Source organism: Aedes albopictus, chromosome 2 (genome assembly GCF_035046485.1).
Source record: "Aedes albopictus strain Foshan chromosome 2, AalbF5, whole genome shotgun sequence".
Lineage (NCBI taxonomy): Eukaryota > Metazoa > Arthropoda > Insecta > Diptera > Culicidae > Aedes > Aedes albopictus.
The window spans coordinates 112,377,697-112,394,975 of record NC_085137.1 but is presented as its reverse complement, the minus strand read 5'-3'; the positions used below and the strand labels follow the sequence as shown (position 1 = coordinate 112,394,975).

The window sequence follows — 17,279 nt, the reverse complement described above, 5'->3', positions numbered from 1 at the left end:
GAAGCGCGTGAAGGTTCGTTGCATCTTGTGACGATTACAGGGGCAACTTCTTCATCGTCATGGGAAGATCACGACCAATAGCTGCGCCATCTTTGAGATCTTATGGAACGCCCGTGGGAGCTTCTGAAGAATCCTTGAGCCCACTGAAACACCCCTGAGCCTACTTGAAACGCTCCAGAGACCCCCTGGAGCGCTTCTGAGATCCCTTGAACTACCCTGAGATCCCCTGAAACGCCCTTGACCCGCTGAAATCCAGAGGATTTTTTTTTAAAAAATCTGTATCACTATTTTCAAAAATCTGTATTCCATACAAAATTTTGGTGAAAAATCTTTTTCCCATACAAAAAAATAAAAATAAAATAAATAAATTTCATATAAAATGAAATCTGTACGGCTGCTCAAAAATCTGTATGATACAGGTAGTTCTATATATATGGCATCCCTGCCTTTGAAACATTCCTGAAACCTTCTGAAACCTCCCTAAACGCTCCTCAGACCCTCTGGAACTCCCTCAAAACTCAGTGAAATCCTCCCAAAAGCACTCTTACCCCTGTTTTCTGATATCCCCCTGAAACCCCTTGTGCTCCCTGAAACGTCTCTGCTGCAACCTTCCATTGATGTAAGTACCACAGAGTAGTCTGCAGAGCTGCTGGAGAGGATCATTGAGTGGCTTTTCCTGCATCATGACCCGAGTCTTGATAGGGGACTGTGGTGGGCAATGAGGGGATGGTCACCGATGAGGAACTTACGGGGATTGAAAATCCTCTAGCGTAGATGAGGTCACAGATCCGGATGGAGCTTTGCATCTGGTGTTAAAAGTAACCTTTGAAGATGCTCCCAAGGTGAACGAGGGAGTTTTCCCAGAGAGGTGTGGAAGAGACAGAGCCTGATTTTATTATCAAAGGGGCTATCCATAAACCACGTGGTCATGAGGGGGGGGGGGGGGGGGGGGGTTAGACCGATGACCATTTTGTATGGGCCAAAAAAAATTTTTGTATGGACAAATGACGACACGGGGGGGGGTGGGGGGGGGTTGAAAATTCCCAAAAAAATGACCACGTGGTTTATGGACAGCCCCAAAGGCTCGTGAACCAAGGGGTAAATCATACCGTAAGCCGTCGGCGTCAAAGAGAACAATATGTTTTTTCGACACGGCACGTGCTCGAGAAGATCATCGTCAAAATACTATTGAAGTTCACCGGTTCATGGTGTAGAATGTCTCTCAAGCAATTAGTGCACCTTCCGGAAGAAGAAATCGACCGTAGACGCTATCTAGTCAGTTACTTAAACTGCCAAAATAGCTCACCAGTGTAGGAGGAGGGAATTAGCTGTCGGTTGTTGAGGTTCCTAATGAGTTTGGCCATCGTCGACTAGATTACGGTTGGGAAGGAATGGATCAGGAAGCTGGAATGGGCTCACCAAAAAACTAAGATGGTTGTTGTGTACCATCGGTAGATTTCATTGTTACTTACCTCGAAGCGCTCCTTCAACCACTTTGTGATGTTTGACGATAAGCTCACCTTGGTAGCCACGTAGATCACGCCTGCAAGATAACCTTCAAAGCGTTGTAGTGGCATTGTTCTAGATGATGTCCTGTAAGATAGTTGATGGCGTATAAGCTGACGTGCTTTAGGGCGGCAAGTGCGTGCTGGACCAAGTCCCACGATGCGCTCTGTGTCATCATCGCTATTGTGTCTATCGTCATCCATGTGGGAAAGATATAGAGTGCTTTGAAATAATCGATACGTTGGACTGTTGGCACTATAATGACCAATTGACAGCTTGCTTGGTGAAGCTCAACGAAAGATAGATGGACCCACAGGTTGATTCCAGAGATATATCCAGAGGGTCAACGAGCGACATTCCACCTGTTTCAAGTCCAATCGGGTAATGGCTGCTTTAGATACCGTCTTGGTCATGAGGGTATACTCGATCGAGTGTATAGAGTTTTTGAAGAAACTGCAGAGTACACTTTGTTCTGGTGACCAGTCATCCCGGCCCGTTGGTAAGAATTGTTCTTAAGTCATGCCTACGACAGAAATTAGAACAAGCAACAAACCAGAATTAAAACTACACTTAGTTTACAAAATGATAGTTATATCGCTTATTGATGTAGATTAAGTGCACAGTTAAAATAAAAATGTAATTTTAAGTTTATTTTCATGCACATATTTGGAGCATGAAAATAAACGCAAAATTCAATTGCACTTTATATTTACACGGCTTGAAATGAAAACGAGACGTGTAAATTTAAACGCCGTTGATTTTTACACGCACCGCAGCACGCGGCTCGGCGACGTATTGTTTTGTTTCCTTTTTCGTTTGTTCCCACATTGAGGATGTTTCGGCTCCCCCGCTCTGTGTCACAGAGATCAGCAAAGTGATGCACAACACCATATAGGATTGGAACAATTTATTCATTTATTTCATTTCAAAATATGTATCTTCACATTTCGGGATACTACGTACGAAACATCTTGTTTTCTCCGCCGAATCCCATCCAGGGCCATCGATCAATTAATTTTAATGCGGTGGGGATTTTTTGTGCTGCCTCGAAGTGTGTTTGCGCTGCTGCTGGTGTTTGATGTGTGGGAATAAGGAGATCGACTTCACTTCCTGGGAATCCTTTTGCAATCGATCTGCGTGAGGAATGAAATGAAATAAATGATAGAATTTTGATTTTGTGTTGATTTTTTTTCCTCCCCGCAGTTGGAGAAATTAAGCCTGCGGCCAAAAAGCTGAAGTATTGCGGCATGATTTTTTTTCTTACCTTCATTTAACAATTACTCAGTGTAATCGATGATCTTGTTCCTTCCTTTTTTCTCGTCACTCTTACATTCCGAATGCTTGAAAACCTCTAATTTTGAGCTCACAAATGAACGACAGGAAGAAAGTGGCAGTCTAAATAAAAATAGCTCCGCCATGACTGCTTGACCAATGTTAGCTTGACTGATGTTTATATTCAATGATGTAAAATTCAATCGATTTACGCTTAAATATAAACGTTTATAAATTTATTTCAACATAAATGGTTTAAAAATACATTGCAATTAAAACTAAATTAATAAACATGCCATTTTAGATTGAAATACATGTTCTAGTTATGTGCATGTATTTTGATGTAAAATTCAACCAAACGATAGATTCAACTAGTGTATTTTTCTGTTTAGATCACTTTACAGCTCGTTTAAATTTCAATAATTTTTGCTGTGCAGTTATTTCTACACCTTTGCCAATGTCTCATTTGACGGAAGTAAAAATATGTAGACCATCGATAACCAGCCTCTTCAGCACGGGATATCGAATAATTGCCTACAATTTCACGTTTAAATTGCACTTCACTTAAGCTTTCACATTCACACTCTACTAAAGCTCTGTGGCACTTCAAAGTTGGTTTTCACTGCTGTACAATGCAGCAAAAGCTGTTCAATTAATTAAATCATTAAATTGTATAGTGTATGCCACGTCCGGTACGAATATAAAAGACAATCACTACATCCCTCTATATGTAATATTCTAATGTCCACCATACCATTCCCCAGGATATGCCAGCAGTCAGTACGCCGGTGCCGGTACGTCCTCGGGTCTGTACAACCAGGTCAACTCCGGCCAAAATGCCTATGCTGACAAGTACCCCTATACCAATACAGGTTACAATGGGGGCTTCCAGTCGCAGTACGCCGGCCCCAACGGAATAGCAGCCTCGGCCGGATCCGGTGCATTCGTACCCGGATTTGCCCCGTTCCAGCCGGTGCCAGCGTTCCCCTCCGCTTTCGATTTCAACAGCTTCTACCAGGGACTGCAAGCCAACTTTGCCAAGTAATATGATGCCTCTGGCTGTCCTTTCAGATCTGTCGCCTTTCTCTCTTCGCTCTAACCGCGCTCGGCTTTGATGATTAACGCTTCTTTTTTTCTCCGCTGCATAAGATTTCATTTTAATTATCATAAATTTATTTCCGAATTCGTCGCAAAACCTGTTCCCAAAAGAACTTAATGCTTTGCTACGAAAAGGATGACATCAGGCGTCTTTAGCGCAGCACTTTTGGATCGATTGCATATGGGTCATTCCATGTCAAATAAAAAAAAAAATACTAAAATTGAAAATGCCATTTTAAATGCCAACTGCGAATCGCTTTCCGGATCTTACGTGGAATGATCCAGATGTTGCGTCACACGTTTGTTATTTCTACATTCATACATTCGTGCATCCAGATTAGCGAAATGCATTGCACTCGTCTCGTCTCGTCTTGACGCGCGCTCGCATTAAAGGTTATCAAAATTCCGACCACAGCCGCGTGTCTCCCAATTATCGGAAATTAGCATTCCGCGGATGAATGCTTCGCGCAAAACTCCCGAACAAAGCATTGAACTTTAAACTAACCTTGTCTCCGGGAAATGTATACCTAGCGCCGCGGCGACACAGGCTTACGCGACGGGAGGAGCCACGGCCGTTGCATCTGCTTCGCAGTTTAGCTATCCAGGATATTACCAACAAAGGGCACCGGCGCCACCGTATGGTCAACAGCACCACGGGCAGCATCAGCAGTATCAACAGGCGATGCCTTATCAGCAACGTGGTCCGCAGTATGCAGCATCGGCCAATTCATACTATTACAACAACTATGACAATGGTTACAGTAACTACGACAACGCTTATAAGTAATTTACGGCATGAAAAGGATGCATACAAATAGCATGAGCATGAATTTGTTCTAGAAAATAATCACTGACGAGTGCTTGTTTGGAATATTGAGTTGCAAATAGCTTGATTGCACATAAATTCGTAATGTTTGGAAAATTACTGCGGTTGAATAGATATTAAAAGTAGTTAGAGACATCATAACAATTTATTTACTTACTACTACTTACTTTCAGTTCTGTGCAGCAGAAGTAGTACACACACAGGATCCAAAGTGAAGGGTCTCCATTTTGGGCCACCTGACCTGTGGCCATGCCCAGAGTTTCCCATTGCTCATGTGTACATAAATGTGACAGCGAGCCTCCCACCAAATTGTCTCACAGCTCTTCAAAATCGCAGTGTGCTGCGCTGCTAGGAGGCTCATGAAAATCTGGTGGGTGCGAGCTAGGCACATTGCTCCCGGGGAGCCCGTCTCATGCGCTGCGTGAGCTGTTGGTGTCTAAGGTGAAAAACACCTTCTTGGTAACGAGGAACCTCAATAACTTGTTTCCGTACACAACACAAGTGTCTGGTTAGTCTATACGATACGAGTAGGGAGTCTCAATGCAAAGGTTAAGGTTTCAATTCTCGTTCGTTTAGGAAGTTTTTGTCGTGAAATTTTCTAATTTAATCAGCGCATGAGACGAAGCTCATGAGACACATCTTGAGAAAAATGAGGCGCACAACTTTCAGTCTCAAAATGTACTGTGCTCCTGGGAGCTTGCTTGCAATGTGGCTCCCGTACATGGGACTACCGCACGTGTACATCAACTCTGCCCAGGCCAAATTTCTATCAATTTCTTTTATTTCGTTGTCAAGGCTGCGTCGGAGCCTCTGGGTCTACCTCGGCTGCGATGCCCTGCTGGGTTCCAGTCAAGCGTCTGCCATTCTCCATTCTCAGTCACGCCCAATGCTCGCCAGATCACACTCCACCTGGTCTGCCCACCGTAGTCTCTACGCTCCACGCCTTCTTGTGCCAACCGGATCAATAGCGAACACCAAGTATGGGGTGATACACAAATTATGTCACGCTAAAATCGACCTTTTTCAACCCCCCTCCCCCCTATGTCACACCTTTTGTATGGGACCACAATATTTTTTGTATGGGTCGTCACGTTCTGCAAAACCCCGTGACGTAATTTGTGCACGGCCCCTATGCAGGGTTATTATTTAGCATTCTTGCGACATGTCCTGCCCACCGTATACTTCTGGCTCGTGGTTCCCGCCACATAACATTCTCCTGCACACCATTGAAGATCCTCCTTAACACGCGTCTTCCTCGAGCATGGTACATGTCTCGTGGCCGTAGAGGACCATCGGTCTTATTTGCGTTGTGTACATGGTGCATTTGGTGCGGGGTTGAATCTTTTTAGACTGCAGCTTCTTCTGAGCCCGTAGACTTCCACTGATGATGCACCTTCGAATTTCAGGCTGTCACTGTTTTCAGCCGTCAGTAAGGATCCGAGGTAGACGAATTCTTCTACTACTTTGAAGGTATCCCCGTCACGGTGCTCCATTTACCGTTATTATAAAATAAAATATACCATCAAAACCTGAAACGCCATTCTCTTTATTTATCTATCCTACACCTCAAGTCAAATTTTTAAAATCATCGTTGGGCGAAATTAAAGGGCCTAAACTCTAAAAAATCGAGTTTTCTATAGAATAACACCACATTTCATAACAGAATCATGAATTAAAGAAATCATTAACAAAAATTATCATGAATAATATTGAAATTTGGTGGTATGCATCCATATAAATATCGGTGGAGTGCATTTTCTATCAAAATTAGTCATTACGTCAATATACGGTAGGTATTCTTGGGGCCTATAGAAAACAAACATTTCATCGGTGTAACAAATTCACATAAAAGTATATTGTATTGTGATTCCATATGTCTATTGATGTTCATATTACTCTCAGTCAAGCGATAGTATTCACATGCATAGCACCAACATTTCAAAAGGACGTAACTGATCTTCAACACAAGATCTTCTCCTATAGCTGTAGATCGTATCTCATCTTTCCCAGGTCACCAACAATCACTATCGGAAAGAATTGCATTTTCTCCGTCCAGTAGTGGTTGTGCATTGCGACGGAGAGATAAAGGTTTAGCTTCGGCAAGTTGAGCAAGCAGTTTCGCCTTTTTGAAATGTGTGAAGAATTAGCATTAAGTTAAAATTTACAAATACAAAGAAATAAAAAAAAAACCTTTTTAAAATGTTAGCACCGATATATTAAGAGCGTACACTCTCTATACAGCAAATCTGCGTTAACAACAATAGTCAAATATGGGCAACCGTAAATTGAACAAAAAGAAGTATGTTTGTGTGCCAAATCTTAAGGTATAAGAATAGAAAACCAAAATATCGAAAGGCCAAAAGGCAAAAAGTCGAAACAGGCAACAAATAATCACAGCATATTAGCTGGGTGAAAATTCTTCCTTCTTCCAAAATATGTAGGTAAGACGTTTTGTCCCTACTAATTTTATTTTTCTTCGACTTATTGTGTTAATTTTTTTTTCATTTGTACGATTTGTCTTCTCAACTTCAGCATTTCAGAAGGGCATAACTGCTTTTTGATACGTCACCTTCTTCTATAGATGTAGATTGCATGTCACCCCTCTGATGTAAGCCATCGAAAGAGGAGCATTCTTTTCGTCTCCATGCCACAGCTTTGAAAAAAATGTGTTGTTTTGGAAAGTTGTTACGCCCTTTTGAAATGCTGAGGCTGAGAAGACAAAACGAAGAAATGGAAAAATAATCGAAAGATAATATTGCGCTTTACAGTAGATTATCACGCAAAAATGTTCAAAATCGCTAATAGATAGTCGCCAGTGTTCGTGTCTTCTACGATAAGTGCGGAAAATAGCTCAGGATTGACCGCGCAGAAGACACCGAAACGATTAAATGCAACCGCGCATATCTAATTACATTTTTGCACTACTTTGCGTGATATTTATTCTTGTAATGTATAATAGGTCGATAAAAGTAAAATGAGTAGGAGCAAAAGGTATAATGTTTGATTATTTGGAGCCTGTTTCGACTTTTTCGTTCAATGTTTTTTTTCTATCCTTTTCACTTAAACCGTTTGGGACACAGACATATTTCTTTTTGTTTAATTTGTGGTTGCCCATATTTGACTATTGTTGTTAATGCAGATTTGTTCTATAGAGAGTGTACGTACGGTCTTAATAATTCGGTGCTAACATTTCAAAAAGGCGAAACTGCTTGCCGAACTTGCCGAAGCTAAACCTTTATCTCTCAGACGCAATGTACAACCACTACTGGACGGAGAAAATGGAATTCTTTCCGATAGTGGTTGTTGGTGGCCTGGGAAAGATGAGATACGATCTACAGCTATAGGAGAAGATATTGTGTTGAAGATCAGTTACGTCCTTTTGAAATGTTTGTGCTATGCATGTGAATGCTATCGCCTTGACTGAGAGTAATATGAACATCAATAGACATATGAAATCACAATACAATATACTTTTATGTGAATTTGTTACACCGATGAAATGTTTGTTTTCTTTAGGCCCCAAGAATCCCTACCGTATATTGACGTAATGACTAATTTTGATAGAAAATGCACTCCACTGATATTTATATGGATGCATACTACCAAATTTCAATATTATTTATGATAATTTTTGTTATTGATACCTTTAATTCATGATTCTGTTATGAAATGTGGTATTATTCTATAGAAAACTCGATTTTTTTAGAGATTAGGCCCTTTAAAAGGGCGTAACTCAAAATTTTGCCCAACGATATATATAATATATCGTATATTATATTTTATAATAACGGTAAATGGAGCACCGTGCCCGTGTATCCTGACATAACTACCTATACCCAGTCGTGTTCGGTTCCGCTTACCAGCATGTACTTTGTTTTTGACGCTTTCACCACCAATCTGACCTTTGCTTCCTCGCGTTTCAGGCGACTGTACGTACAGTTCTGCCACCGTTCCAAATGTTCTGGCGATAATGTTCATGTCGTCCGCCAAGCAAACACATTAACCGGATTTTGTAAAAATCGTACTGCGGCTGTTCAGCTCGGCTTGTCGCATTATATACCGCATTTAGTTCACCACTGGACTGCGAACTGCGACTTCATAAGTGCGAAAACGTAAATAAAAGTGCGCGATTGCATCAAATCAGGTTGATGTCTTCGGCGCACTATTTCTTCAATCTATGGTGAACAAGTGCTCTGAAGACACCGAGTTGATTTGATGCAATCGCGCACTTTTATTAGCGTTTTCGCACTCGTGAAAAGTAGTGCGATAGTCCAGTGGTGAACTAAATGCGCTATATCTTCCAGGGCGATGATGAAGAGTAGGCATGATAGTCCATCACCTTGTCGCAGTCCGATACTTTCGTATACCGCTTTGAAGTCGATGAACAGGTGATGCGTTGGGACCTGGTTTTCATGTCATTTCTGGAGGATTTGCCATACGGTGAAGATCTGGTTCGTTGTCGACCGGCCGTCGATGAAGCCGGCTTGATAACTTCCCGCGAACTCATTCGTTTTAGGTGACAGACGACGGAAGATGATCTGGGATAGCACTTTGTAGGCAACATTCAAAATAGTGATCGCTCGGAAGTTCTCACATTACAAATGATCGCCTTTCTTGTGAATGGTAGCCCCGGTAGCTTTTCGGTTTCCCAGATCCTGGCTACTAGCCGGTCAACTTTTCTGAGCTTATCTTGATGAGTTCAGCTACGATATCAGGCATTCCACTACTTCGCAATCCACTTCTTCCAGCGCACCGCCCGAAAGAGACGGGTCTGCTGTATCCGCTTCTGTTTGTTATATTCCACGTTCTGTCGGATTCCTTGCTGCAGCATTGCCGCCAACGTTGCGTTCCTCTTTTCCAAAATGGTTCTGCATTCCTCGTTTCGTTTCGTCATCACTTTTCTTCGTACCCGATGGTGCTCTTGGCTGTGTCGTTGATGGCTACTTTTAATATATAGTAGTCCTCCAAAAGGCCCTCACCCTCGTATGACAACACTGCCTTCGCATATTCTGAGGTGATATCTGGTCGCTTCAGTCGCTCTTGTCTAGAGGATGTACCGTATATTGTCGATGACGGAAAGTTTTGGGCGCAGTTTGATCATCACCTGGTAGTGGTCGGAATCGATGTTGGTGCCATGATAGATCCTGACATCGTTAATGTCGGAAAAGTGCCGTCCGTCAAGCAGAAAAAATGTGTTCGCAATTAAAAATCTATTTAACAAAATTCAGTCCTGATATGGAAGTAAAATTTTTCTAGCCATTAATTTAAGAAAGCTTCAGGAACTCCTCCAAAAATTTCTTCAGGAATATCTCTACGGATTCCTTCATGAATTCCTTCAAGGAATCCTTCAGATGAACCTTAACGAAGTTCCCTAAAGATTCCTTTAGAGGCCGAAACGTCGTACAAATAAAATGCTTGCTTTCTTTGGCTCACCGATAAACATCAATAAAAATGATAATGATTCCTTTAGAGGTTTCTCCATGGAGGAATATTGCAAGAGTTCCTCATGGTAAATATCTTTGATGAATTTATGAGATCATGCTTGGAATTATACCTGAATGAATCTTTGTTAGATTTTTTAAAGGATATTTGATGGAATTGCCGAAAGAATTCTTGTAGAAATGCTTGTTAGGTATTTTACCCTTCTTACACCCATAAGAAGGGTATAAATACCGCTTGGAAAACCGACTTTCGATCCGAGGCCCGCAGGGCCGAGTCACATATACCAATCAACTCAGCTCGACGAATTGAGCAAATGTCTGTATGTGCGTGTGTGTGTATGTGTGTGTGTATGTGTGTGTGTATGTGTGTGTGTGTGTATGTATGTTACAAAAAAATGTCACTCACGGTTCTCAGCCGTCTGTTGACCGATTTGAGTTCTCTTGGAAGCAAATGAAAGCTACTACATCCTAGTAGAACGCTATTGAATTTTATTTTGATTGGACGTTCGGTTACCGAGATATCTTTCAAATAGTGCTAGGGAGTAGTCCAACTTAATTATTTTAGATATTTTTGACAAAGTGTATCACCATAAATTTCTCAGCCGTCTATCAACCGATTTGGGTTCTTAAGGCCCCAAACGAAAGCTATTTCATCCTAGTAGAACGCTATTGAATTTTTTTTTGATTGGACGTTCGGTTACCGCGATATCTTTCAAAGAGTGCTAGGGAGTAGTACAACTTAATTAATTTAGATATTTTTGACAAAGTGTATCACCATAAATTTCTCAGCCGTCTATCAACCGATTTGGGTTCTTAAGGCCCCAAACGAAAGCTACTACATCCTAGTAGAACGCTATTGATTTTTTTTTGATTGGACGTTCGGTTACCGAGATATCTTTTGTTGACGTTGGCACCGGGGCGCAATCTTCCAATTGGCAGCACGATCGGGGTGTGGTGTTCCTCTTGCGGTGGGACTAGACCAAATACTTACTGAATCCAGCAGCACTCTTGTCCACAGCTATCGCGATGATGAATCGACGATGATCAGGATGACGAAACCCACAATCGTTTCACGGTACCGTTGCGAAGGGATACGGTATTACATTCCGTGCGTGCCAACCAACAGACTAGACGGAACGCGTTACTTTCGAACACCGATACTACTCACTCAGGGTAGGAGGTTCAAGAAGGAGAATAGTTAAAATCGAACGTCCAAATCGTGTGTGATAGGATTTAGGCCTTTCTAGACTCATGCCAACGTTACTCGCATTCGGAACCTTGGCGTACCAGAGTGAGAAATAAATGCCTTCACACTTGAATCTAAATCGAACTGGCCTTTTCTAGACTCATGCCAACGTTCTCGCATTCGGAACCCAAGCTTACCAGAGTGAGAAAAAGTTCGATAGATTCAATGATTTGGGACTCGTCTAAAATCGTGTGTAGAGCACTTAGGCCTTTCTAGACTCATGCCAACGTTACTCGCATTCGGAACCTTGGCGTACCAGAGTGAGAAATAAGTGCCTCTACACTTGGATCAAAATCAAACTGGCCTTTTCTAGACTCATGCCAACGTTTCTCGCATTCGGAACCTTAGCTTACCAGAGTGAGAAAAAGTTTGACCGACCCAATGACTTAGACTTCCACGATTCTAAATATCAACACTTTAGAAGGATTGAATTATCCAATCAAGTGATCAGAATAATTTAAGCTTCGCAAGTGCAAGTTCAGGATCAAAGGAATTTGAGTAGCAAAATACTTATCCGGGAGGTATCCAGTGTGGAGTCCAAAAACAAAACTGACTGTCGTCTTTATTGATCTTCCTCTTTTATAGCCGCAGGGCCTACCAAAAATTACACATGATCTTTCCTGAAAGGATTATGAAATAGCGGCTCTCGTTACGATCTACACATTTACACTTTCAGTACGTGTTTTAACATGAATATATGAGCGGCCAGATTTCTAGAATGATCTTTCGCGGGTACATGGTTTTTCGTGTTTTCACAGGAGAAATATTTTCTTCTCCGAAGAGAGAATTTTCCTGAATTTGAGCAATCTCTCTAGCTACATGATTTGATTGTATTTGTACAGAATTAGATCTACCATTCATATTTTGCACGATCCCGATGCTCAGCTGGCCTAATTTTCAAGATCAAGTTCAATGATTAATTTTGATTACATTTAGAATGCTACCGATCTGCTAGGCTATTGGTATGGTTTCCATCGGGTGTCGCTTCAGATTGTTTATTTTATCATGCTGCTCAAAGTCAGTCGAGTCCCTCAGCCGCATAGCTTTTGCTTCGTTATGCTGATAAACAATGCCGCTCTGCTCTACGTTTATAATCGCGGGCCCTATTATATTGTGGTAGGTCATGATTGTTCGAATTTGATTGGGGTTTTATGATGCGGCTCGCTTGGTGAGTTGTAGGAAATGGTTGGAAAGGAATTCGTTCCGAATTGTGTGGATTCAAATGTACTTCACGCTTCGCGTTCGTAACATCTTTCAAAGAGTGCTAGGGAGTAGTACAACTTAATTATTTTAGATATTTTTGACAAAGTGTATCACCATAAATTTCTCAGCCGTCTATCAACCGATTCGGGTTCTTAAGGCCCGAAACGAAAGCTACTGCACCCTAGAAGAACGCTTTTGAATTTCATTCCGATTGGACATTTTGTAACCGAGATATCTTTCGGGGAGTACTTTGGAGTAATACAACTTAACTTTTTAAGAGGTCTTTGACAAAATGCTTCATAATAAATGAATCAGCCGTGTGTCAATCGATTTGAGTTCTCTCAGCATCAAATGAAAGCTACAGCATCCAAGTAGTATGCTATTAAATTTCATGCCGTTTGGACATTTTGTTTCCGAGATATCTTTCCACGAGTACTAAGGAGTAATGAAATTTACGCTTATGAGAGATTTTTGATAAAATGTATCATAATACATTTCTCAGCCAACAGATTTTTTATGATCATATTTGGTTACACAAGTTAGTTATACATGAAAATGCAATTGCATCAAATACATAAAAGCTACTATCTCTTTGTAATATTTGAGCTTAATAAACAGTAGCAAAAATATCACGGAATGTATGTAGGAAAAGCCTTTTTTATGATCAAATTTGGTTTCTCAAGGAGCTCTGCATGAAAATGCAATTGCATCAAATATATAAAAGCTACTATCTCTTTGTAATATTTGAGCTTAATAAACAGTAGCAAAAATATCACGGAATGTATGTAGGAAAAGCCTTTTTACCCTTCTTACACCCATAAGAAGGGTATAAATATCGCTCGAAAAACCGACTTTCGATCCGAGGCCCGGAGGGCCGAGTTTCATATACCAAAGAGTACTTGGGAGTAATACAGGTTAACTTTTTGAGAGATTTTTGACCAAGGGTACCATAAGAAATATCTCAGCCGTCTGTCAACCGATTTGGGTTCTCTAAGCACCAAATGAAAGCTACAATATCCTTGTAAAAGGCCTTGAAATTTTATTTCGATTGGACATTTGGTTACTGAGATATCTTTCGAAGAGTATTTCAATAAATTCCTTTTTTATTATTATTATATTCACTTGTTATCTTGCATAAGCTTTTGGTCAGTCTAAGGAAAATTATTTTTCTATAAATAATGCTGACCTCATATAAAGTGTATACTAGCAGGTTATTATTTTCAATAAAATTATAAATAACAAATTACAAATAAACAGGAATTCAATGACAACTAACAATATGTTAAATGAAAGCTTTGAATTTATATATTGTGGGAAAAATGCGAGAACTGGACAGCCAAAATAACTAGTAAATGCCAAAACTGATTTACATAGTAGATATATCATTTTTACACCATAACCATGAACACCAAGTACTTCGGACGGAGCTATTTTATTCGACTGATTATAGATATTAGACGAAGTGTATCCCGCTGATTTTCTTATCCATTTGTTAATCGATTCAATATCTTTTGGCAGTCAACAAAAGATACAATATTCCAGAATATGTAAGCTATTGTTTTAATATTCCGATACAAGTTTCTAGGAGGTGTCTGGCATTTCTGGTAGTTTAGTCCATGGTCTAATGCTATTTTGGAAACCAATCCACTAGATGCCAAATCCACAATATTTTCTAGAACTTTTGATCAATCACACAAAATAAATTTGTTAAAAACGAATAATACAACAATATTTTTAATAAGTGTAAGAAGGGTTCTTTTCACCATAGGTGGATTAAATCGGGTTTTTTTGGGGAAATTGTAAAGAAATTCTTGAGTTTTCTAGTTGGATTCTTAGATATATTCGGAAGGAATCATTGGGTTGATTTTTGAGATATCTTTGATTATATTCTTGAAGGATTACTACAAAAAAAAACTTCATGAAATTTTGCATAACATGTGAACAGGGCCCAAAAGCGTATTTGTTAACAAATATGTTTTGGTTGCTGAAGGTCTATTCTCGATCCACCGACGCACACCTATACCTACTATTAACAAATGCCTTTATGTGTTTTCTAGCTGATAGCGATGCGCGATCGAAACAAATTTGTTTACAAAAAGTCTAGTCTTTTTTTCATGTTAGGCTCGAAGTACTATGAGGAATTACGTGAAGGATTCTTGAAGAAATTTGGAAAGCAAATGGGTTTTTGGAAGAATTTCTTCTGTAATGCCTGGATTATTTCCCAAATGAATCAATGTCGGAAACTACAAAGAATTCCTCTCAAATTATTTAGTGTTAATCAATGAATGTGTTCATCCTTTAAGGAATATCTGAAGGAAAACTTACTGAAATTCCTTAAAAAAATCTTGAACAAATTGTGAAAAACGATTTTAAAAAATTGTCTAAAGGATCTTTGAACGATTTACTTTAGCAATTATTGGAGGAACTTCTGAAGAAATCCCTGCACGTATAACCAAAGAAATGATTGGAAGTATTCTTAAGAAACCCTTGAAAGGACTTATTAGAAAAATCATTTGAGGCATTGCAAAAAGAACGCTTGAAGTATTTTCTTATAAAATCTTGGAGGAACAAAGCCCAAAGGGAATCGTTTGTGAAAATCATTAAAAAACTTACTGCCACTTACTTTCTGTCCTGAGCACCCATGGTGGTGCTGAGGGCTGAATTGAAAGATCTCCATCCTGGGCGATTGCCAGCCATGGCCTTGACCTGTGGCCAGGTCAAATTTCTGTCGACTTGCTTGATTTCGTTGTTGAGGCTGCGCCGCCATAAGCCTATGGTTCTGCCCCTGATGCGATGTCCTGCTGGGTTCCAATGTATCGCTTGCTTGCAGATTTTGTTTCCTCCCCTGTGGCCGACCCACCTCCACTTTCGCTCCCGAATTTCTGTCGCTATCGGCTTTTGATGACATCGACGACGATGCTCCACATTGGAGATCCAATTGTGAGGCCTTCATGCACGAATTATATACCGCAGGCATCTATTGATGAAGACCTGCAGCCGTTGAGTGTTCTCCTCTGATACACACCAGGTTTCACTGGCGTATAGTAGCACAGATTTCACGTTCTAGTTGAAAGTTCGGATTTTGGTGCGTCGACAAATCTGGTTGTTTTTCCATACGTTTCTTCAACTCATCGCCTTCTTGATCCGTGCGCCTATGTCGATCTTGGTGCCGCCATTTGGCTATCAAGATATTTATTGGAAGCTTTCGACATGATAAAAACTGTAAAACAGTAAAAAAAACTCGAATAGATGTATTCTTAAGGTCAATAATTAAAATAAACTCATCGCATGTCATGCATTTATGACATAATTGAGGGTGATATTGATTAGTCAAAAAAAGATAACAAACTTATTTTGGTGGTCGAAGCTCATCAATGGATAAGATATATGTTTTGTTCAATTTAACACTTTTCGACCAGATCGAATCAATTTACCATTTATACATACTCACTCAGCTAACGACGATAAATCGTCATAAATTTTGTCTCGTTCTTGGTTGAATTATCGCTGATCTCCGCATAACCACCTCCAACGTCACGGCAATGCATAAATTTCCGCGACCGATCGCAATCATCATCACCGCAGTTTGTACCAGCAACAGCTCGCCCATCAGAATGCACTGTTCAACCAGATTCGTCAGCAACAGGCCTTTGCCGCCAATGCTGGAGCTGGAGCCGGAGCCGGTGCTGGAGTAGGTGGTGGGTTTGTTTCTGGCGGTAACTATGGTGGGGCCCCAGGATACGCAGGAGCATCGGCTGCCTATGGACCGGGAGGAACTCACCAGACGGCACATATCTACCCGGAGAATCCCCAATCACCTAACGTTGATGTCAGTAACCGATTTGGTGGTGGACAACCACAGGGAGGACCAGGTAAGAGACCATTAATGAACAAGTGACCATACTTTGTATGGTCGCGCCGATTGTTGCCTAACGAGAGGCGACTATCAAGCAGTAGGAAACAGTGAAGCGTTGTTGGCTTCATCTTTCAGAAGTAGCATAAGTTATCAGCCGACATTTCAACGCAATTACTAATTCTGTTATAATTTTAGGATTCGTTGGCGTTTCAAGCTTCTCATCGTCTTCGAACGTTAATGGACAGTCGCATCGTGAAGCTTCGACAACAGTGAATGATAACGGAAAGGTTACTACTTACCATGTGCGTTCGTAAATGTGGACCGGTGCATCGAAGATGAGACCAGGAACTTGGAGAAATATTGGACAAATATTGGAAGAGTATTAAGAATATTGCATTTTCCTTTACAAAAGACAAACAACTATTCAACGCTTATGTGGATTGATTCCACCGTACTTACATTCTACGCGGATACATGCTTTGCAAGTAATCTGCTTTGAACAAGACGTTTCGACAAATAAACTAAATTTATTTTTAAGATAGCTTCGTGTTTTTTGTACATTTATTTCTATGTATATTGTTCGACATTTGACAGATCGTTCTGTACCTGGTCGTTCCACCACCCACAGGCTGCCCTCCTGATCTTCTTGTACTATTCGAAACTCTTGCAAGCATCAGCTAGGCAGGGTTGTTGTCTGCCATTTTAACAACATGCCCTGCCCATCGTAGCATTCCAGCTTTTATTACCTTCCGAATGCTAGGTTTGCGGTAGAATGCATCGAGCTCGTGTTTCATTCTTCATCGCCACACACCGGTTTTCTGCACATCGCCA

General features: G+C 40.7%; 1 protein-coding gene across 4 annotated transcripts in view; it reads left to right on the top strand.

Annotated features, from left to right (window-relative positions):
- LOC109420683 (fibroin heavy chain) overlaps window positions 1-16,989 on the top strand; it is a 35,105-nt gene extending 18,116 nt beyond the window's left edge. For 2 of the 4 annotated variants that reach the window (XM_062850247.1, XM_062850248.1), the window contains exons 3-7: window positions 3,543-3,584; window positions 3,651-3,819; window positions 4,408-4,659; window positions 16,178-16,464; window positions 16,644-16,989. In XM_062850247.1, the coding sequence (XP_062706231.1) occupies window positions 3,543-3,584; window positions 3,651-3,819; window positions 4,408-4,659; window positions 16,178-16,464; window positions 16,644-16,762 (869 nt within the window). In that variant the 3' untranslated portion in view covers window positions 16,763-16,989. Of the gene's footprint in view, window positions 1-3,542; window positions 3,820-4,407; window positions 4,660-16,177; window positions 16,465-16,643 lie in introns of all 4 variants that reach the window. The other 2 variants (XM_062850245.1, XM_062850246.1) reach the window with 1 other exon arrangement.
- The last annotated feature ends 290 nt before the right edge of the window (window positions 16,990-17,279 follow it).